This window comes from Indicator indicator, chromosome 18 (assembly GCF_027791375.1).
Source record: "Indicator indicator isolate 239-I01 chromosome 18, UM_Iind_1.1, whole genome shotgun sequence".
NCBI classification, from domain to species: domain Eukaryota; kingdom Metazoa; phylum Chordata; class Aves; order Piciformes; family Indicatoridae; genus Indicator; species Indicator indicator.
The window spans coordinates 9,393,513-9,417,713 of NC_072027.1; the positions used below are offsets into that span (position 1 = coordinate 9,393,513).

Below are 24,201 nucleotides of genomic sequence, written 5' to 3' on the forward strand. Positions count from 1 at the left end.
CAGGATGCCTCAAATTCCAGGGCAAGGTTGCATGTGTACACTGGGTAGGAAATGTGGGCTTAAATCATTGCCCTGCTCCCTGGCTGAAACTGAAGCACCTCTCGGTCTTCACCAGATGTTGCTCTGCTTGTGACTCAGTGCTGATCTTCTCCAGCATTTCTGGAGGTTGTTTTTATGAGTAAAATTCAAAATCTCTATGCACCAAAGAAGACCTGAGGTGGGCAGTTCTCTTCAATGCCTGTTCATTTGCATGGCTCTTTGCAGCTGATGAAGTCAGAAGGATTGGGGGACGCTATACTGGGCAGTGAGCTTGTTCACTGAGGAAAATGTCTGGGAGGACAGAGTAGATCTAAGTCTTCACCTGCTGTTATAGTCCCTGTCTGTCTTCAAGAGCACTACTCCTGCTGGCCACACTGCTCCTAGATCCAGGTGCTGCTGGCCTTGGCCACTTGAGTACACTGCTGCAATGATGTGGGAGGAGTTGGAAAAGGAAAGCATCTCTAGTTTGCAATTGATTTATTCCCCATCTGGGAATGGGGTAGGGATATCTGGTTACCAGTGTCTCAGAGCTGCTTTCACTAGCACCAACCTTGACCAGTTTTAATTTCTGAGTTGGAACTTCAGAGTTTGAACTTCCTTGCAGCTGTAGGAGTTTTCTCTTCACAACAGAAAGGAAGCTGCTGCTAAGGAAGAACACAGGAGTGCCTACAGCTATTTCTGTCCTATCTGCATGGTGAAAATCATCTTGCCACCTCCAGAGCCCTTTTCTCTGGTATCCCTTGAGCTCCTTCCTTCCTCTTAGTTCCACAGAGCCACCTGTGCCCATCCTTAGGGGAGCTGTGTGTGCTGAGGAGTCCACAGCACATTAGGGCCCTTGGCTTGTCCCCAGTGTGCTGTCTTGTCCAGCTGTGTGGCACATGGGTGTTGTCACTGCTGGCAGTGGCAGAGGGTCCACCTTGACAGAAGAGTTGTGGTGCTCCCAAGGAATGGATGTGAAGAGCCTGCCCTGGAGCCTGGGGACAGGGCCGTCCTTTCAGTGACATTAGCAGGCAGCAACCTTGACACTTGTGAGGGTTTGCTGTACAGGCACAGCTGCTCTCCAGGGGAGGTGGGTGAGCAGTGCAATTCACCTGTGCATTTACTCCCTGTTGTACTGAGCACTGTGTCATGTTTGCATCCAAGTGCAAGCCCATTGCCTTTAGGATTACAGCAGCTCATTCAAGGAACAAAAAAATCAAAATACTTCACTCCTCTCTACCTCACTCTGTGGGATGAGGCCCCAGGACAGGCTGGAACCAAGTGCCATTCCCTGGGCAGCACAGCCCACCAGCCTGAAAGCCAGCATCCATGTGGCAGGGAGGGGACAAACCCAGCAGACTTGGCTACCAACCCCCCCCCTAAAGCACTGCATACTGGAGTGAGAAGCCACATCCACAGCCAGTGTCCTGCTCCTGCAGGACTCAAGAACAGGGGAGGTGTCTGTCCCCCTCTGTACACGCTGCACAGTGCAGATGTGAGGTGCTGAAATAACACAGCCATGAGAATTGTTTAGGGACAACAGAATGACAGACAAAGCTAGATAAGACAAAATATAAATCTAACACAGCCTGGCTCTGTACAAACTAAACCATCATCATCCTTTTTATCCCTGTGCCGGCATGTGTGTGCTGCCATGCTCATTCAGGAAGAAAAGGAGCATCTTTTGTGTGGTGCTATTCCGTGACTTTTTGTTTCGCAGATGGAGCCACAGAGCAACCTTAGCCTATGGTGAAAGCTTGTTTAGACAGGTACAATTACTTCTCAGCAGTGGAGGAGCCTTTGATCCTGGCATCCCCATTGTTCCTGAGGCTTTTCATTCCATCCTGCACCCAGCTAGAAGGCCTGTACTGACACCTGCCTTGGAAATTGCTTCTTTTCCATTTCCCTTTAATTTTCATGGTGGTGTCTTCTGCTGATGAATGTTATTAATGAAAGCTATGATATTCGGTCATGCTCAAAACAGTGGTGCTTGGCAAGTGTCTGACCTTCCCCATGTGTGCAGCAGCTGTCTTGCAGGAGGGCAAATGGTGGGCCCAGGGTGGTCTCTGCAGCTCCTGCAGAGCATAATCTCTTTGTGCATCCTGCTGTGCACGGTGACCATGGGGAAGGACCTCCTCTCAGCTGCTCATCCTTTTCCAGAGGACATTGCTGATGTTTCACATGGCAGCAGCTCCCAGCTTCCTGCCTCCCAAAATATCTAATGCAGCATTTTTCCTCTGAGGGAAATAAGTTCTTTCAGATCACGTGTATGTGAAGATGGGTGTGAGAGGGAGGGGGAAGTGTCTGACATCCCGTTCTAGGAGTAGATGTGTGACCAGTGACTGGTTCTGTAGGGTTGTTTGGGATTTTAGGATAAGGAATTAGATGTCAATCACCTTTTGCTTTGAGGAAAGTACCTCTGTATGCAATTTGTGGTGGTCACTGGTGAATGAGAAGCATGGAAACTGATGCCATTTGCTTGATTTTACATTTAGCATGTTGATACAAGACCAAGCAGGAAAGCTACCCAGATACAGTGTTTACCATGTACTGAGAGTTCAAAAGGCAGACCAGAGAAAGGAATCCACCAAGAGCTGTTAAACACAAGCCTGCTGTCTCACAGACCTTTGTGGCATGACAGAGCATCTAAGGGAGGCACTACTCTATGCATGAAGGCATTTTTGTCTCCTGCATGCCACTGCCATATAGGATGATGGATGAGACACTCCTTTTGATTGACAGGGATTTTCCTCTGTCAGATGGGAGGAAGAATGACTGGATCAGTGTAAGCAAATTGCAGGGAGCGATTGCAGGGTAACTGCAAGAACTGCAGGAACAAAATCCACTTGTTGCAAGCATTGTCTGAGAACTAATGACCCAAGGTGTCAGGAAGCAATGCTCTCCAATAAAAAACTAGGAAAGCCACATTTAGTTCAGGCAGAGCCATGTCAGCATTTCTGAATGCACCAAAGGATTTTCCCAGAGCTAACTGGCTTCTTGGAGCCTTAATTGCCCTCATTGAAGTTGTAGGCAACTCTAATTAAGCACGGTCTTTCAGATGCTAAATAAAAACTCCTCTTGACTTTTCCTTTCTCTTATCTTAAGCTATAATCTATAATTGGCCTGAACAAAAATAAGTGTCTCAGGGGATGCAAACCTATGGCTATGTCTGACCTCTTCAGCATAGCACCAGGGAACTTCATACATTAAGCTGGAGTTTGATTTAGTATTAGCACTGCAAATCAGCAGGGCAAAAGAAGCAGAAGCAAAAGAAGCCTTTGCCTCTGGGTTGGGATAGCTCATTCCAATACAGGACAAAACCTGCTTCCTTACCAGGTACCCTTCACCCTGAGCCACCCATATCCCCTCTCTTGGCACACTGGTATTTCAACAACCCACCTCCAGAAGCACACATACCTGGCAGTGCTCAGGGATTTTTTGCCTGAAAACCTTGTAGAGAGGTGGGATACACCCAGTTGTCTACTCTATATTTATTCACCTCTGAGCTTCAACATAGGATGTGTGGATTTAAAAGCTACCTGTGCTCTTGCAGGAGAGAAAGCTCTACTTGGCTACGGACATACATTTATGAAGCTAGGATATGCAGTTGCCTTGGACTTCTTTCTTCTTATAGCCATATCATTGTACTTATTTTTTGAACTTGCATGTCTATAGTGCTGTGTTTGTCTATGAAACTATTGTGATACTAAAATATCTCTTTTCCTCTTTTTTATTTGGTTATAAACATCCTCACCTACCTGGATTAACCTCTACCCAGTGATGCATTTCTCTGTAAAACATTGAGTTTTTATATGAAGAGTCCACCTTAGCTAGGCTGTCATCTCACCCACTGGTGCAACTGGCAGGAGGCAAAAAAGTCACACTCAGAGCAGCTTTGCTTGTAGAGACAAAAGTGGAGCTTGTGGTTCAGTGGATGTTCCGCAATGCGGGCTCATTAACATGGCACAGGTAGTGAAGGCAGGGCCTCAGGAGTCTCTAATCTCTTTTAGCTTTGCCAAAAGCAGAAGAATTCAGTGAGATAAAAAGCAAAAGTCTGGAATGTGGTTAGTAAATGAAAAGTAACCCCAGAGGAAGTCAGAGTAAAAGAGAATAACAGTTTGATTTTTCAATTAACGGAATAACGTCCCAGCATAAATCCTGGGTGCCCAATACTGGCTCCGTATGCTGGGAAGAAATTTCCCTGCTGAATTAGTGTCAAGTGCTGCTCTGGAAGCCAGTTGATTTCCAGCCATGCTTGATAACATTGACAAACCCCACCTCTCATCCCTGTAATGTAATAGGGGAGGTTACAGAAGCAGGCAAAGGTTTAGGATGCATTTTGTTGTTCTGGATACAAAATTAGAAATGTCTGTAAAGGGAAAGCGGCTCAAAATTTAGTAGTAAAGCAAATTTGCTGAGGAATTGGATGCTATTTGTTGCACACATTACCTTCTTGCTTTGCAGGCTCCCAGCAAAACTCCAGCACCATTTTGGAAACATTTAACAAGACATTTGTAGAAAAGCAGACTTAAAATATGTCCAACGTTTTGTTTTCATGTTATCCTTCCTATCTCTTTTCTTCTTCATTAACTGAAAGAAATTGTGCATGGCAGGGGAAAATTTGGAACTTCCTTTTAAAAAAAAATATTTTCTTTTCCATAATTCTGGAAAAAATACCAAGTGAAAAATTAAAGAAGAAGGCAGTCTGCCACTTCTTCTGTGGCACAGAATGAAGGGAAGAGAAAAAAGGGAAATGATTATGTAGAATATTTAAAAATTCAAGATATAAAACGCCCTTCTTGAGGAAAATTGTGGGGGGAAAAAAGGGAAAAACAAAAGAAAGACACCCAAAATGGTTCTGCCTAGGAAATAACATTATTTATTGGGGTGAAAAGAGAAGGCAAACATTTTTGGCCAGAAACTCTGTATTGGAAGGAACAATCAGAAAGCAGGCTGACTCCAGCTCTTGGGCATGGGCTTCTCACCATCTGGAGAGCTGGGCAGCTGCAGGCACTGTGAGTGTCCTCTGCCTGTAACCTTTCTGCTGATGGACACAAGCCTCCCAGCCTTCTCACAAATATGAGCTGCCCTTTGTTCATGGTCTTGGTGGGAAGGCTGTGACAGGTGTGGGGATGCTGCTCTCATGCTCTCCAAAAGCAGTGCCCGTGCCTGGCACCTCAGCACTGCCTGGGCCACCCCCTCCCAGTGCCACTGCAGCTTCTTTTCTTCTCTTTTCTCTTCTCTTTTTCCCCATGTGCTTCCCAGTTCGAGTGAGGGTTTCGGCATAGCGGAGAAGATCGTGCTGCTCACCTTCATCTCTGCTGTTATATTGATGGCCATCCTGGGGAACCTGCTGGTGATGGTGGCTGTGTGCCGCGACAGGCAGCTCAGGTGAGCCCACCCAGCTGGCCACTGCCTGCCCTTCCATGGAGGGGCACAGGGGAAAAGTCCTGCCTAAAGAACCCCTTCCATGGAGGGGCACAGGGGAAAAGTCCTGCCTAAAGAACCCCTTCCATGGAGGGGCATGGGGGGAAAGTCCTGCCTAAAGAACTCCTTCTATGGAGGGGCATGGGGGAAAAGTCCTGCCTAAAGAACTCCTTCCATGGAGGGGCTTGAGGGGAAAGTCCTGCCTAAAGAGCCCCATGCCCACAGCTGAGGGCAGAAGCTGCTGTGGTGAAGGGTGTCTCTGGCCATGGACTGCACTGTAGCAAGGTCAGACTCCCACACTGACCTCAGTGCATCTGCATGTGGATTGACACCATGGTGGTGAGATTGTTTTAGTATCCATCCTCTATGCACTCTCAGTGTGAAAAACCAGACAAATCAGGGAAAAACAGCTAAGCAGGAATTCCTTGGAGAAGCAGGTTGACCTCTACCTATTTTCCATCTCCCATTTCCTAACAAGCCCATCAGAAAACAAGGTCTTGTTGCAGTTGTGCTGCTCTATTGCAGCTTGGGAAATGTTGCCAGTGATTTGGGGGGGTCACAGGCAAAACTCCTTGAGGCTTGCCACTACCCCCAGGAGTTGTCAGACTAGCCCCAGAAGCAGAGTGAGATATTCAACAGCCTCTATTCATATCCTGCGTGGGATTTTTAATGGATTTAATTCTATTTTATTGTTATGATTTAAAAAGTACTCTTCAAGTTAAAATTACAGCTTCAATCTAGATTCTTCTCGGTTCTTTCTGGAAGGATTTTCTCAATTTACAAGTTAAAATAAAGTTCCTCTCCTCCACCTCAAACTCTCCAATGGAAGCTGCAGAGGACTGTGAGCATCTATGGGCCTCTTCTCTCTGAGCAGAAAGACGTGTTGGTGCAGGGAACACAGTGGATTTTACCTGTGAAAACCAGGAACAAGCTAAGGCTCACCATAGAAAATGAGAAGTAAGTTAGGGAGGACCTTTTAGTGTGATTGAGCAAATCAGACTCAAATGCAAGCTGTAATCTCTATCCACATGTAGAGGATGCTGCACTGAAACTGTTCCACCCTAATTTTGTGGTCTGTCTTGCAGGAAAATCAAGACCAATTATTTCATTGTTTCCCTTGCCTTTGCGGACCTGCTGGTGTCGGTGCTGGTGATGCCATTTGGAGCCATTGAGTTGGTTCAGGACAACTGGATCTATGGAGAGATGTTCTGCCTGGTCCGAACATCCCTCGATGTCCTGCTCACCACAGCATCAATCCTGCACCTGTGCTGTATCTCACTGGACAGGTATGAACAGAAGAGCAGAGAGAATAATTAGAGTTGCTTTGGGGTTTCTTCACTGTTGTTGCTTGTCAGCAAAGGTCAAACTACGAACCTGCTAGGAACCACAGAACAATAATTCTCTCTCAGTAGCTCATTTTGGAGAGAGCTCTCTGAGTCCTCATCAGTGTAGGAAAACTTAGAAAGGAATTAGATTTCTGTTGAGAGAGCAAGCCAGGTTCTCAGCTGCTGTGTGGCACAGCTCTGTTTGCATCACCGATCAGATGTTGCACAGTTTCTTCTTTGAGGTAAAGAAAAGGCACCTTCAAGATGCATCTGAAGGAAAGATCTGCAGCTGCTGCAGACAGAGATGCATCATGCAAGGGAACATTGCTCTTGTTACTATGTCAGGTATTGATCACTGCCAGGGGTTGCAGGGAGGCCATGCTGAGTCCTGTCTTCCTAGGAACTGAAACACTGAACTCTCTCTTGTCAAAAAAATCTTTCAAGTGCTATCAGAACTGCTCTTCCTGCTGCTAGCTGCTATACAGGCAGATGAAAACTGATAGTATAGTGAAGTGACACTTTTTGGCATATGTTACCAGACTATCTGGAGGAAGAGCAGAAAAAGAAGAGGCAAACACCTCCATATTTTATGGGCTGTTTTTTGTAGGGTGTCCATTTTCACATCTCCACTAGTGACTGCTAACAAGGAGGTAAACAAAGCTGGTGAAAAGGGTGCACAGGCTTTGTGGGAGATCCTAAGAACTTCCTTTTCTTTCAAACTTTTCTTGCAAAATTAGAATGAATCCCAAATCTAAAGTAATTTATGAGAAACAATTCTGGTTTATTCCATACAGAACAGCAAGATTTTTTTTCACAGGATAAATACCTAGAAGAAAACATTTTGACCAGCTATTCTAACAAGCAATGTTTAGGGCTTTCATCTGAATTCTGTGCAGAGATTTCATAGAATCATAGAATCATAGAATCAAGAAGGCTGGAAGAGACCTCAAGGATCATCGAGTCCAACCTGTCACCCTACACTTCATGACTACCTAAACCATGGCACCAAGTGCCACGTCCAATCCCCTCTTGAAGACCTCCAGGGATGGTGACTCCACCACCTCCCTGGGCAGCCCATTCCAATGGCCAACCACTCTCTCTGTGAAGAACGTTCTCCTCACCTCCAGCCTAAACCTCCCCTGGCACAGCTTGAGACTGTGTCCTCTTGTTCTGGTGCTGGTTGCCTGGGAGAAGAGACCAAACCCCTCCTGGCTACAACCTCCCTTCAGGTAGTTGTAGACAGCAATGAGGTCTCCCCTGAGCCTCCTCTCCTCCAGGCTAAACAACCCCAGCTCCCTCAGCCTCTCCTCATAGGGCTTGTGCTCAAGGCCTCTCCCCAGCCTCGTTGCCCTTCTCTGGACATGCTCCAGCAATTCAACATCTTTCCTAAACTGAGGGGCCCAGAACTGGACACAGTACTCAAGGTGTGGCCTAACCAGTGCTGTGTACAGGGGTACAATGACCTCCCTGCTCCTGCTGGCCACACTATGCCTGATGCAGGCCAGGATGCCATTGGCTCTCTTGGCCACCTGGGCACACTGCTGGCTCATGTTCAGCTGCTGTCAGTCAGTACCCCCAGGTCCCTTTCCACCTGGCTGCTCTCCAGCCACTCTGACCCCAGCCTGTAGCTCTGCATGGGGTTGTTGTGGCCAAAGTGCAGCACCCGGCACTTGGACTTGTTGAATGCCATCCTGTTGGACTCTGCCCATCTGTCCAGCCTGTCAAGGTCCCTCTGCAGAGCCCTTCTACCTTCTAACAGATCAACACCTGCTCCCAGCTTGGTGTCATCTGCAAATTTACAGATGATGGACTCAATCCCCTCATCCAGATCATCAATAAAGATATTGAACAGGATGGGGCCCAGCACTGATCCCTGGGGGACACCACTAGTGACAGGCTGCCAGCTGGATGTGGCACCATTCACCACCACTCTCTGGGCTCTGCCCTCCAGCCAGTTCCTAACCCAACGCAGAGTGCTGCTGTCCAAGCCACAGGCTGCCAGCTTGGCCAGGAGTTTGCTGTGGGAGACAGTGTCAAAGGCCTTGCTGAAGTCAATACTTTTCAATACTTTTTTTCAATACTTTTGAAGAAAGTATTACTTAGTATTATAAATGTGGCCAAAAAAACCATAATCATTCTTGTCGTCATGACAAATGATATTTAAATGGCATCTTTCATGAAGCTAGACTTCAAAAGATACTTGCTAAACTTCTCCATTGATGTGTAGGACTCCTTTTTTTTGTGGGAGAGTGGTAAGGGCAGTATTGTATGCAGCAAGGAGCTGATGTGTAATAGCTACAGCACACTTCTTTATCTGGAAGTTTAAATGGCTGGAACACAAATAGGAAGCTCATTATCTTAAAAATGTTGACAAATTGCCACTTTGAGCCAATTACCAGTAGAGCACTGTGCTCTGTTAGGCACTGTGTTGTGGATGGGCCCTTGTTACAAGAAATGTTGGGGTTTGATTCTCTGGGCTCTTAATTAAACGTGGCAGGTTGTGTAGAGAAGGGGATGGGAAGAGAAGACATTGTTTTCCCCCTTTCCCCCTGATCTCTGACACCTGCAGGGGATGGGAACTCCCTGTGTGGGGTACACAGGGGTACACAGAAGGGAGACTGCCCTGTTCTCCTGCCTATGCCACCCCTGACCATGTCCTGAGCTCTTTCTCCTGACATGGATCCTCACCTGTCCCCATGCTCCTGGAACAGCCTCACCTGGGGTTAGTGAAGGGTTTGGGGCAGACTTGGGACTACAGATGTCAAAATGTTTGGCTCAGAGTTAATCTTTAAGAGATACAGAACAGAGATCATAGTTTTGTACAGGAGGATTTTATTTATGAAAAGAGACCTGAGGCAGAATTTGCAAACACCCAGCTCAGTAGAAGGAACTGGAGATGCAAAAAAACAAAACCAAAGAACCCAAAACCCTACAATAAAATGGATTAGATTATTCTGTACTAAATTAAACATTCAGAGTAGTGTGTGAACACCTGGAATGGACTACAGCTCTGGTCTTCCTTCTATGATCTATTATTCTCTGTCCAGGGAGTCTTGAATTCTTTCTACCAGATGCAGAGCTGCTGTAGCAAAGGGTGAGCATTGCTGCCCAGCATAGATTGTTCTCACTGCTGTGGACAGATGGAACTGGGGCGCTGAGTCTAGACATCCATACTCCATCCCCCCACCCCAAACCATTGCTTTAATCCTTAGAATACTACACAGAAGAGAATGGCTGTGTTGAAAGAAAGCAGGAGCTGTAGCCAGGTTTTGCAGAAGGCTAACTCTCAGCTTGTTCCATGAGTGTTCTGAGAAGCTTTTGGGAAGGTGCAGCACTCCCTGCACTGGGGTCTGAGGCTCCTGGTGCTCTGTGATGGAGTGATGTTGATGCAGAATTCATTCAATCTAAGTGGCTTATCATTTTGTGATAAGATTATCCTGCTTCTAAAGATTTCTGGTAACTGAGTGTATTTGAAGCTGTTGCTGGTACAGAAACATCTTCCTATTTCTTCTGGATTATAAAGGTTCTTTAAAGTAGAAGGAATCGAGCAAAAGTATTTAGAGCTTTAAATTAGAAGGAGCTGAAGATCATCTGAAGTGTCACAGAAAAAAAATGTTTTCAGAAAATGCTTCATGAATGCACTGACAGAGAGGAATCCACCAATATTTGTTATCCTCTCAGTATTGGCCATGTTTGACTAAACAGTGGTCAAATTGCTTGAAAAGAAGCAGAGGGTGAATTAATTTCTGAGTCATAAGTGTGCCAAAAACCTTTGTAAGTTCAGGGCTGGGAGAGCAGACCTGCACTGTCTGGGATACAGAAACACAGTGGTGAATTTTGGGAACTGATAAATCTTAAATTGCCAGATGTCAGGGAATCATTTGAGAGCACACAAGTGCTCTCTGTCTTCCACGTGTATTTCCCATACATGTGCTGTTCATTGCTTTTAGGCAGAGAGGCTGTGTGCAGCCTGACTTGGATGACTATTGCAGCCTTTATTGTTTGCTTGTTGCTTTCATGTGAAGAATGATGCCTCTGCAGACTAGCTGCAGAGCTGATCTAAATTTGGGTGATTCTCTGGTACTGTCTTTTTCTTGTTTCTGTTCTCAAAATGGCTTTGTTTAGTGATTGTTAGAGCAATGGCCACCACACAAAACACCATTAGAAGAGCAGTACAATCCTTGAGGCAGGCTCTCCTCTCCAAAAGCATTTGAATGTTCCATAGAAACTTTTCTCTCTCATATAATCTCTGCAGGGCATATATACCTCTCCTAGCTATTCAGTCTTGCTGTAGAAGTTCATCTTGTATGCTATTGTGACTCTATGGATAATCATTTGGAGGTGTGCCACTGACATGAAAAATGCCAGGATTTCATCTTTGACACCTTAAAAGGTCTATTTCTTCTCCCAGCACAAGAAGACACAATTATGTCTATGTTTGCTGACAGCATCAGCAGAAAGAGAAAGCCCAAGATCTTTCTTTCTTCTGTGAAGAGGAGAATCCCAAGTCAGCTACAAGGCTTTCATCATTTCTGTTTGCTCAGACATTTCACTATGAATCTGACTGAGTCCCAAGATTAGGAGCTTCTGGGTTCTCCCAGGACCAAATGTCAAGTTCAGACCCAGCCTCTTGCCCACAGGACTAGCTTTCCTGAACTGCTGTAAATGAAAAGAGAGTCATCTTCTCCTAAAGCTGTATTACTTCCTCTGATTGATTGATTGACTGAATGATTAACATGATTTTCAGAATACAAGTTGGTAGGACATCCTACTGTAGCCTGTACTGTAGCCATTGCTGAAGTTATTTAACATCCACCTGGACATGCCCTTGAGCACAGAAACAGCCCTAACCTGACCAGGAATTTCTCTGCTTATTCATGAACGTGCCCAAGTCCCAAACAATCTATTTAAAACACTTTCTTTCTTCCTGAATACCACTGCGTGTGTTATTTCATCTTTCTGCAGTGCTTGCTCACTGGCATGGTCTGGTGGCCTGATTAGGTAAATCAGAAACCACATTGTGTGAAAGCAATTGCTTTCCACCACACAGATGCTTGCAGGTCCAACACCTGATACCCCTTACTTAGCAGCACTGGTAGGTGTAAACAGTCACAAAGACTAAGGACATGAAATATTTTTCCTGCTGGGCCTGTTTAATAAACCATTTTCTAACTGAAATGAAGTTCGAGGTCTTTCACTTCCTTTCTCATAGGAAGCATTTGAGTGGGTTTGAGAACACAGGTTGAACCTGGACAGTTTGTTTTGGACCTTGCCACATCTCTAAGGATACACCCTGGTGTCTTTCTTGCTGCATTGATGGAGATATTCCACTTGTGCCATGTCATGCTGCAGATCACCTGGTAGCAGTGGCAGTCCCTCATCACTCCTCTGTCCTTATTGCAGAGACTAATTCTTTTGTGCTGCTGTGAATTTGGCTGTGGTTCCAAGCTTCCTTGGCCAGCAGAACAACTGGGGTTTTCCTCACAGCTTGGATGGAGTGCTGGATATAGAATGATAGATTAATTTTCCATACCAAGAGAAGGCGAAACAAACTCCACCTTTTAGATCTGCCACTCTCTCCTTCCCAATGTACCAGCCCCTTGCTGTGTGTGTCCTCGGAGCATCACTTCCAGGTGTGTTTTGGTCTTTGACCATCCTGAGAAGGGCAGAGGGAAGAATTTTGACCTCACTTTATGTCAGTGCTAGAGATGAAAAGAGAAAATATTTAGACTTCAGTCACGTTTGATACCAGTACCACTACGTTCCACCTATTTCTTGAGCATTTTGCCGAATTTTAAACTCCTTTTGCAGACTGAACTCAAAAGGTTGTGCTGTTCCTGGTGCATATTAGTTAAAATGCGGGTGCCTGGCAGTGCACTCTAATAGTGATTCATGATAGAGTAACCATCCTCTAACCTGAATGAGCAGTGTACCCCTACGTGCTGTTCACAGCTAGCAAAGTCTGCTAATTTCTAGCTGCCTGCACCTGATTTTCCTTTTGGGACTTGGACTACAGGCTTGTCCCACACAAACATTAGTTAAGATTTGAAAAGACTTCCAGGCAGTTTAATTTTTGCAGTGTTCTGCTGTCACCTCCAAATAATTCTCAGGTCAGCTCAAAATACTCACTTGTGATATGAGTGAGAGCAACAAGTCTTTCTTTTCCCTCAGACATAGGCTTCAAAGGTTGCTGGCAGAAACTTCAGTTTCTGTGACAGTGTTTGGTTGTTTTGGGGTTGGTTTTTTTCCCACAGTGAGAACTGACTCCCAAACACTATTAAGAGGACAGAACAGATGAGGAGATGATGGTGGGTGGCCCTGAGAAAATCTGAGCAGGTAGATGAATGCCTGGGTGCCTGCGTAGGGAAGGATGACTCAGCCCATTGTCAGCCTGCTCTCCGTTAGCACTGCTTCACCTGTCCTGGCAGCTGCAGCAATGACAGCACTGCTTCCTTCACAGTTTGATTTCATTTTTGGTAGCTGTTGCCCTTCATTCTGAGTGTGCTGCTTCTAAATGGTGTTTTCTCTGTGATTCATCTGTTTCCTGCCTTCAGCTTTATTGCAGGGCATGCAACTGAGGGTTTGGGGTTTTTTTTTCCAGAAAACAGAGTGATTAATCCAATCCTCAGGACCCAGCTGGGGAAGTAATTCCCTTCAACATTTTCAGAAATTGTTGCTTGAAAAGACTTCTATCTGATAATATCTTGTATCTGTTTCCATTACTACCTCTAAAAAAGAAGGAAGGAAAGGCTTTAATTCTCAAAGAGAATGTCTCAGAGAAAATCTGGATAAATCACCACAGGATAAACTGCTCTTTCCAAGTCAGACACAGGGAACAAAGCACAGCAGAGACTTAGGGACACCTTCAGTCTCATCTGCAAAACTGTTTTCCCAAGGGATCAGAGGTATCACAGGCCTCACCAAATCCAAATTTTACTGTCATTTGGCTATGATTTTTCATCATCTCTTTGGTATTCTAACATAAAAGGAAGATTTAGCCTTGAATTATTTATGCATCACATGTTTTATGCATACAGATCCATTCTTTGTGCCTATGCAATAAAAATAACTGCACTGCATATAAATAGACCAAGAAGCTATGATAGAGTCTCCAAATACAGTTAACCTGTCAGGAAAGGCAATTTTCTTCTCCAGTGTTTGTAGTGCAATTTACAATGCAGTTATTTCTCAAATTCTTGAGGAAAGAAAGAAAGAAAAAGAATACAGAGAAACAAACCAAAATCAGAGAAATCTTCACTGAAAGGGTCGTCAAGGTCTGGAGCAAGCTGCCCAGGGAAGTGGTGGAGTCACTATCCATGAAAGTATTTAAAAGACTTGTAGATGTGGTGCTGAGGGGCATGGATTAGTGGTGACTTGGCAGTGCCAGGTTAACAGCTGAACTCTGATGAACTTAAACATCTCTTCCAACCAAAATGATTCTATAATTCTATGATTCTATTCTAAACGGGTCCTAAATGTTTGTGTTCTTGGGCTTAGGTGTACATCTGGCACCTCTGCTCTTCATGCAACTAAAGCATCTTGCACCCTCTTCCTGCTTCCTCCAGCTCTCTTGGCTGTGTCCCAGCATATGAAACTTTCTCCAAGTCCACATCTCTGCTGGGCACTTGGTAGCCTTTGCCTGGCATGTTTGAAACAGTTGCAGATTTGCTATGTAGCCCACAACAAAACAGACCTAACTGTGTGTTTGTGTATTCAACACTGATCTTGCTGGAATTTAAACAGACCACATAATCACTGTTAAATGAAGGCTAAAGCAAAGCAGATGTATCTGAAGAGCGTTGGAGCACCAGAGTGACAGCTGCTCATTGCGCCATTTACAAATGTTAATTAACATTAGTGTACCGTTCAGGCATCAAATTATCACAATCCCTTGAGGGAGATGATGTTGTAGAGACTCCCAACCCCCAGTGCTCTGCAGTGGCAGTCCCTCTGGAGAAGAAGCCCTCTCCCTGCACGGGTGGGAGAGCACGGTGCGAGGGGCAGAGTCTTGGTGAGGTTTGGGTGGTTGCTGTCTCTGCCCACCCGGCCCACTGCCTCCTGTTTTCAGCATCAGGTTGCTCTCCATGCTTGGCTCTTTTGCACGATGTTAGAGCTGACTCAGCTGAGGCAGAAGGGGATCAACTGGCTTGCTAAAGTATGCCTAGGCCATGCCAGGGCTGGAGGTCAGGAGCACGATGTCTTTCCCAAGGATGGGGAGAAAGCAGCTGTGCTCAGTGGTGCTCTGTGAAACCTCTACTGGTTGATCAGGGACAGGGGGAGGTTATTAGTGGGGAGACTTACTACGTTTTAAATAGCTATCAGTAAGTAATGATTAGGCAGCCAGCAATCTGATTATATGACACAAATTCCAGCTATAGTTTTGAACCAGACCATAAATCCCCTGTGCCCTTTTCAACTGGAAAAGCATCTCCTCTTGTACAACTCTCAGGTGCTTAGGCAGAGGAGCAGAGAGGCAGGAAGGGAAGGGGCTGAGCAAGGGCAAATGGAGACCATCCCCGAGGGCTGCGAGATGTGAAACGAAACCGGAGAGTTCTCTCTGTTGGCATGCAGCTCGGCAAGAAAACTAGCACAGGATTTGCAGAATTCAGTTCTGAGAGCATTAAGAAAAATACCAGAGCAGATGGCCATGGCACAGCCTGAGGGATGCACTGTCCTTATTAATCTTTACAAACCCTCTAGAACTATGGTGATTTATTTTGCCGCTGTTGCTGCCAATAAAGCCTCCACACACACCGACCCACAGGGGGACCCTGCAGAAGTCCTCTATCTCCATTTGGCAACATACGTTTGTTTGTATTGCTAGCTAAATTTATCCAGTTCCAATTAACTGTTCTCTTTAGCATTTTTCTCAGTGTAATTATCTCAACACCAGCAGGCCATTATTTTTCTAATAAGAATTTAATTTTGTTAGATATAATCATTTTAGGACATTTCTTTTTCTGGACCAGCAATGCAGAACTTTGTTTTATTTGGCACAGACAGAGGCCATAGTTTATCTTCTCAGTGGGTAAGGGGAGAAGAGAAAGAGCTGTTCTTTCAAAAGATATGTAAAACTCTGGTTATGCAGGGGTCAGAACCTGATTTCACTGGAATATTAGCAAAGCCACTAGCACTATTTTAATTTCACACAGGCACAAGTAAATTGAGATCCTAGCTGAAGTCTAAAACTTCATCTCTTGGTCAGGGTTCAGCTGAAGACTCTGCCCCACTCTGGATTCACTGAGGGAGAGGGAGAATGTGCAAAACCACACTCAGATTTGGGGTTTGTGGAGTCTGCCAGGGTAGAGCTCCAAAAACAAGACAAAGAAGGGGATTTTCCCAACTAGCCTAATCCTTTTTTTTATATAACTTGTGTCCCATGAGGAGAAGCAGTCTCCTGTTGCTTTTCTTTGGCTTCTCTTTCTTTAGGAACTCACAAACAAATTGTTCCCACTTTGGTGTATAAAGCATGCTTCAGTAGACACATAGGCATAGCTGTTGCACCCTAACTTTGGGAGAGAGCTTGTGGCACCCACAGTTTTCCCTTTTTGTCTTCTTTTTTTAAGGTTATTTAAGGAGGGTAAAAAATTATTCACTGTGAGTATTCAGTACATTTTCTCTGGCTCATTTTGGCCCCAGTGATGATAAAGCATATGGTACGTATATAATTTTATACATGCACATGACACCAAATGGTTTTAAATGTGGGCCACCCACAGAACCAGTCTGTTTAGTAAAGGTGGGTGTGTGTTTGTCTGTCTGTGATAGCTAAGAAGCTTCTTGCAAGGTAGTTTCTGCATACCCATAGCTCAAACAAAATTGTATTGCAGACCAGGGAGATAGTTTAATTTTTCTCCAAGGGCAAGGAATTATCTTAATGCAGCTCAGCAGCTGCATTTCTGTAATGCCCGGAGGGCAAGTAAAGAGCAGTGGTGTGGTTAGAATATCACTGATTATGAATCAGGACCAGCACCTCCATATGCTCTCTGGAGATGTGCCCAGGGCAGCTTTTCTGCTGCCATGGGCTTGAGGAGGCTGTTTGATCTCTAGACAGATGAATGGCCATGTGCTGACTGCTCTACCACTGCTTGCTTCTCCTTAACCACATAAACCAGTGTATGTTGATGTTGTTGGCCCAGCTGGTTATCTAGATCCTTGCACCTTTGATTTCAGCCTTGACCACAGATCCCAGTCACTAATGGTGTCTCACTGTGTTGGCACTTGATGCGTATGCAGACAGTCACTACCACAAATAACAATCCTCCTGTGGCCCACAGCTAAATCATGGTGCTGTCAGATCTAGGTCACCAGTGTGTTGAAATGCAATGTTGTTTCTCAGTCTTTCCTTTCTTGGCTACAAGAAGGGAGCAGCTATCATTTCAAAGTCAATGTGCTTTTCAAGAATCTTTGTTTGCTATGTTTTTCCCTGGAGGAAAGGCAGGATATGCTATGAGGAGTGTGCATACCTCTGTGTGCAGGTTATGGTTCTTCACACAGACAAAATGGCAACAACAAACACCCCTGATTTATGACGTTTATGTTTGCTTGAAAGCCTTGGGCCAACACAGCAGAGTCAGCATTCAGTTGTACAAGGCAAGAGATTAACTGAGATTCTTTTTTCTGTCTGTTTTCTCTTTGGCTTCACAGCTTCCCTTATAACTGCCATCTCCTGTCTTCACATATCAACAAGTTTAACGTTAGGCAAGCTGTCCTTAATCCTACTGGTGAGGAACAGGATATTATGTCTTCTCCACTCAAAGTGCTGAGGGCTGTTAGGTACAAATGTGCTGCTGATGCCCAGTTCATCAGGCATTTGTATCTGCTTTCTGGTTTTTTGAGTAGCACTGTCTGTGAAGAGGAGCTGGCTGGCAGGCAAATCACCAGTCCTGCTCTTACAGCTTGTGGACAGTGTGTATATGAGCTCCTGCTGGTGGTACCTGTAGGAACGTGAAGAAATTGCCCCACAGACTGGGACACTGAGTCCCTGAACCTTGACTGGTTTTTATAGCTTTTGTGAACACAACAGAGATGCACCTGAATCCGCTTGGAGGTGCTGGGAGAGTGTTCATAACATCTGAGGTCTACTTTTGGGAATTAATCCACTTAGTGCTAATCAGTTGCCCCCCATCCATATCACTACAGCTTCCATGGGAAAACCAGGAAGCATCACATTCATGTTCCCTGAGACAGAGCCTGGCCACTGTGTTGTTTCATGGAGCTACCAGGTGATGCTGGGCAGGTCAGAAATCCTCAGTAGGTGGACATAGCTGCAGGGGCCATAAGAGCCCAGTGCAAAGGCCATAGGAGCTCTGGATTTCTTCTTCTGAGCTATCTGTAAAATGTTAGCATTTGATTGATACATGTGGCAAATGTCTGATATGGGAAAGAAAAAGTATTTTAATAACCTTTGCTTTATGGTGCTAGAGATCCTCAATGCCAGGGAGGGATTCTTGTAGTTCCCCTTCAGTGAAGAATGTCATAACAGAGAAGTGTTTTGCATCATCTGCTCTGCAGTATGTAAGAGGGAAGTTAACATTTTCAAGGAACTGCAGAAACTGGGTCTTGACTGATAATACTGCGTATTTAATTAAGTGTGGACATCGTATTAATCATCTGTATGTATTACATTTTTTATTCATCCATCACACTGTCCAACCAAGATGTAATAGTTATTCTTTATGAGGACAGAAAAACAGCATTACCTTGAAAGGAAGCAGAAATGTAGAGTAAGTAAATGTTTTTATTTCAGTTTTTGACTAAAACTATTGATAATCTCAGAGATCTAATTATTTTTCTCTCACTGAATAAATAACTGCTTAAATGCCCAAACCATCATATATAGTAAATCATCAGATGCTGGAAAATTGGTGTGACTTAAATGGCTTCTGTTTGCATACTCAGATTTCTATTTTCTGATTCTCAAGGCCATTGAATAGAAATGCTGCTGAGCTGTGGGAAGTGGACACTGTGGTTCTCTGCCTCCCTCAGCAGCAGCAAAGTTGTCACCCACACTCTGATTGTGGGACTTTGTCACTGCTAGCAGTGTAGGGCAGGATGAGCCCAACTCAACTAGCTGAGTACAAGGGAAATCAGGGTAGCAGCAGTTAGGTAGAAATAAATAAATAAATATACACATATATATAAAATCTTTTGACATGTAAGTGGAGGAAAATTGCTGCTGAATCACCAGGAGGGAAGAAATATGAGAGCTTAAGATGTCATTCTTACAGACATAATTTTTACTCTAATGGCCTTTAATAGCAAACTATTACCAATGTAATGCTGTCAGCTGCAGCAGAGAGAGAAATACAGAAATGTAGTAACTCAGACTGCTTGGAAGAGTTGTTCTCCTGCTGTAGTTAATTAGCAATGTATCATGGTTTTCCTCTTCAGTTTCCTTATTCATTTTGTGAAAGGGTAGCTGGTCTCTTGGTTGTTCCTTCCCATTTATTTATTGAATTTCTTCTTTGCCCTTTCTGCAAATAAATGTAGTCTCTTGTGACTTGCAGGAACTTGCCATCAGGTCTGTCATGGGCATCCTTTGATGTCCAGCACTGGGTAGCACTTTCCAGCAGGTGTCTGTCAGATAGTAAGCAATTAAATATGCCAGCTCTATCTCCTGTGTGTTTAGTGTCAGAAGAGCAGTTGCCCATAATGTCAAGAGAAACACCATCTGTCCCAGTAAGCAGTCAGAAACAGTACTGAAAATACCTGTTTGAATTCAAAGGTCAGTTTATTTTCTGGGGGAAGGAAATCTGGAGAGCAGGGGGAGATCCAAATGAAATAAGCCCTAGCAACACAGAACAAGGTTACACAAACACACTGTGTCTGTCACGAGGAGGATAATTATCCTAGGAACACAGGAAATATTTTATTCTATCCTCTGAAATCATCATGATATTAAAATCTGAGCATGGTAGTCCCCATTGTCAGGTAGACTCAAAAAAAGTGCAGGTTGGAAAGAACCTCTGGAGGTCTTTGATGCAGACCTCCTCTCAACATACGGCCAAACTCAAATCTGTCCTGCTTTAATGAGGTCACTCAGGACTAATTGCATTTTGCATGTCTTCTGGGCTGGATACCCTCACTTGTTCAACTTGTGATCCAGTAAAGGCAGGCTCCAAAACTAAGCAAATCCTGTTCCTGTAAATTGTTCAGCTTCTCCTTCTCCCTCATGGGAGGGATGTGAGGGCCATGCTAGAGGGAACAGGAATCAGAGCTGCTGAGTGCTGTGGCTGTTAGCATGAACACCACAAGAGGAACATTCCACCCTCTGCTCTAAAACAACAGTTGCTGTTAAAGATGTAATTTCTTTGAAAGTGAGACTTTTCAGAGGAACAGGCTGATTTTCATGCACACATGAAAGCAGAAGAGAAGGTAGAAATGATCAAATAGCTGAATGCTTGTTTCAACATCTTTCCCCTGTGACATTTTGAATCTTGTTTCAGAGAGACTTTAAAAACCTGTTTTCTTTTGACACTTTGATATCATTTCAACCCTTTGTGTGGAATATATCATCTGATTTTATCAAAATAAAGCAATTCACTTGACTCCACAGGACTTTTTTTTTTTAAAAAAAAAAGAAGTCTTAGAAAAATTAGGAAATTTGCAGATATTTTTTTTTGCCTGTTTAGCACAAAGCTTTTGGTTCCCACTCGAATCTTAATGAAATAAATTGTGTGCCTCAAGGACATCTCTCTTAATACACACACACAAACTGTGTGTAGGTGTGCATATGTCTTATTTTAATGTGCATATGTCTTATTTTAATGTGCTGCTGCAGTTTAGAAATTCTCACAAGCATCTCCTCAGGGTAGTGATCCAACTTGAGCATGTGTTTGCTAATTTAATGTCTCTAATTCATGATTCTCCTGCCCTCATAAAATTGACTTTTATAGGCATATAGGAGTGAAGCTGTCTCTACATACCTGTTTTACCTTGATGTTGAGGCTTCACTCAAAAAAACCTCCATCAGAGATCATTCATTCCCTTTATAAATAGCTATTACAACTGTGGCTAGCCCTTCAATGCAGTGCTGGTATCCTGGGGGGGATCATACTGCATCATTTCTGTGCTTACCAAATCATCTACCAGATGCTTGTTATTCGTTCACTAAGAAAATGTATTCATCAGGCACATAGCTGAATGATATGTTGAGTTATTTAGCAGACCTGAGAATCTATGGGCACCTCTTGTGTTTCTGGCTCCTGGTTCCCTGTTGCAGCTGTGAGGACATCAGTATTGGCCTATTTCTACACAGTGTGCTGAAATCCACACATCTAAAAGTCAGAAATATTTCATTGGGAACCTGAGACAGACTGTCAGGTCAGGACCACCAAAAATCTGCAATAGGATGATACTGCTTTCTACAGCTCCCTGAAAGGAGGTTGTAGTGAGGTGGGTGTTGGTCTCTTCTCCCTAGGAACAAGTGATGGAATGAGAAGAAATGGCCTCAGATTGCACCAGGAGATGTTTAGGTTGGATATTAGAATGAATTTCTTTATGAAAAGGGTTGTTGTGCAGTGGAATATATTGCTGAGGGAGGTGGTGGAGTCACCCTCCTTGAAGATGTTCAAAAAATATGTAGATGTGGCTCTCTGGGACAATGACCATTGGTGCTGTTAGGTTGATGGTTGGACTTGATGACCTTAGAGGTCTTTTCCAACTAAAACAATTCTGTGATACAGTTGCCACTCTGCTGTGTTTATGGACATATCTTAATTTCAGAGCATCAAGATTGCCAGTTTTGGGTTGGATGCACCTACCTGATGCAGAAGTCTGCTAGCAAGTGGGCAGCACAGAGACCAAGCATTTTTAGCTCATAGCTACTTACTTTAAGAGCAAGGACCTGATGTACTGTGAATATGTTGGATGGATGAGGAGGAAAACAGAAGAGGCAGGACATCTCCCCTTGATGGTGGAAAGATTAGAAGCCCCTTGCAGGCTGTCCTTGTGGCACAAAGTTAAAGCCCATCCAGACAAGAGGCTGATTCCTGGGAGGTAGAAAGGGAGCTTGGTTATGGAAAAACACACTTCACTTTACTGATGTTTTCACAGCTTTGAAACACATTGTTGATTTGCAATAGCAACTTTTGCAGTCTTGTCAAAATAAATTGAGGTTAGGAACCCCCCAACATTTACACAGCTAAGTGGAAGGCAGGCACACTCATTCATCGTGGTGAGGAGGGTGCAGACAGCTTTGTGGCTAAGGGCAGGTGGAGAGGAAAGCTGAATGTGAAGTCACTCCCTTGCTCTACAAGCTCAGACAAACCACAGCATTAATCTGTGCCTCCTTTTCCCCAGCTGGAAAACAGCAAATACTGGCTTCCCAGTACAAGGCACTAGGAAACCTTATTTCCCTCATGCCATGAAAAAACCCTGAGCTCCCTGTGAGAGGCAGTCAATGGAAATAGGCTATAGACTCATTTTTTCTCCCTATTTTGAAAGACAGGAGAAACGACCTGTAGAAACTGCTTTATAGTGTTGTTTAGAAGATTTGGAAGTCTCCTTAGATGCTGATTGTTCTCCTCCTTTCCTCCTTGCAGGTACTATGCTATCTGCTGCCAGCCTCTGGTTTACAGGAACAAGATGACTCCGCTGCGTATTGCTGTGATGCTCGGAGGCTGCTGGGTGATCCCAACGTTTATTTCTTTCCTCCCTATCATGCAAGGCTGGAACAGCATTGGCATCATTGATCTGGTGAGTAGCTGAGGAGGCACACCAACCTCCCATCAAATATATTTGGGGCTGTACCTCAATCTTGAAAAAGCACTGTTCAGAGAAAAGAAGGCAAGAGAGGCTGAAGGAGAAGCTTCTTGGCAATGCAGAGGGGCTGCTGAATTTCTGGAAATGTCTTTAAAGGCTTTTGGAATTACTCTGTCCTGGAAGGTTTGACACAAAGACAGTGGTGGCTCTGGGAGAGGCTTTTACCCACATCTACTAATCAGTTCAGAGTTTGAAAATCTGCCAAGGTTTGGCTGGCTCCTGAGGGGCACCTCAGGAGTTCTTGGTTGTCCTGGCCCCTGCTGGAAAGTGCTGGTCACCACTGGCTCACTTGTCCTGCCAGCAGTGGTTTGGTGAGCCAGGAAACCCAGATTTCCCCAGCAAGGATAGGACTGCTTTGGGCTAGTCCCATCAATATTCCCTGTCTTGGTGTGAGCCTTGAAGAGGGGGGAAGGTGAAGTTTCTCTGTTTAAGTCATTTCAGGAGGAGCAAGTTTTCCCCAAAACAGCCTGGCTTCACTTGCAGAATCCTGTCTACAGGGAAGGAGTTAAGAGCTGCAGATCTGCTCTGCTTACGTTGTAGAGATGCAGGAGTTAAAAAAGGCAAACTGTGAAAACACCTTATTTAGAAGAGCTTATTTAAAGAGATGTGACATCTTCTATGCCAAGTCTCAGTCAAGGAGCTATGAATACTTTGTCTTATGGAAAATAACAGGTGCAAGCTGCCATCTCCACAGGCAAGGCGAAAAAGCCAAAATTGCTTCCAGACAAACACCTTTAGGACGTGCAGCTGATGGATGAGGGAGGCGCATTCTGTTTGTTTAACAAACCATGCCAGGCATCTGATTTCTTCCCCTGATTCCTTGCCTCCACCATTTCAGGAAAGACTCAATGCCCAGCTGTCTGTACCAGCTTTTCTAAACATTAGTGCAAGCCCTGCCCTTCCTTGTGGCTTTGCTGGCATTTACTGTGCACAATTCAGTAGCTGCATGCTGAGAGGTAGTGCAGGGTTCAAACACCACTGAGTCAAAGTGCTTCAGAGTTTACTCTAGAGGTGATCTTCCTTACACGCTCAGTTAAATAATTTTGATATTATAAATAGGACAAGGGGTTATTCTCTTGTTGGAGTTAATATCAGAAATTATGGGGCTGGTGGACCTGCAGTGACACTGTTTTGTAGAAAGGGTAGTCTTAGAGACATCCTGTCTGTCCCATGTCCCCTGCTCCCCAAACTTACATGTGGGACCCATTTCTTCGTCTTCTGTCTCTGTTTTTATCAGAAGTCATTGACCAGGTCTTGGTCTATGAACTCAGCCTGCAGACTTCTCCTGCCCAGGCTGCTGTCCATAGTCCCTGTGCCTGGGAGGCTCAGTATCGTCCCTGTGCCTGGGAGGCTCAATATCACCCCTTGCCTGGAGCTGCACCCTGGATACTGCAGCCCAGTCTCTTCCTTGTCCATCTGCTTCTTCTCTAATACCCCTGTGGAACTCAGCTGGGTGAAACTTGTGCATCCTTGGTTTCAAACCATGCCCCAATGAACAGACCCATGAACGTTGGAAAAAAAGTGAAGTTATTCCCCCTTGCTGTGTTGGAACTGGGCAGTTGAGCTGATTTTCACTGTCCAGCTTGAGGTGTGCTCTAGGATACCAACGCTGCCATACAGACTGGTCCTGCAGAGCTGGGGACCGGCATAGTGTGAGCACAGGCAG

The 24,201-nt window shown here is 44.7% G+C and overlaps 1 protein-coding gene across 1 annotated transcript in view; it reads left to right on the forward strand.

Annotated features, from left to right (window-relative positions):
• HTR4 (5-hydroxytryptamine receptor 4) overlaps positions 1-24,201 on the forward strand; it is a 70,642-nt gene that overhangs the window by 384 nt on the left and 46,057 nt on the right. The window contains exons 2-4 of the mRNA XM_054389247.1: positions 5,284-5,409; positions 6,531-6,731; positions 22,316-22,469. Coding sequence (XP_054245222.1) covers positions 5,284-5,409; positions 6,531-6,731; positions 22,316-22,469 — 481 coding nt within the window. The remainder of the gene's footprint in view (positions 1-5,283; positions 5,410-6,530; positions 6,732-22,315; positions 22,470-24,201) is intronic.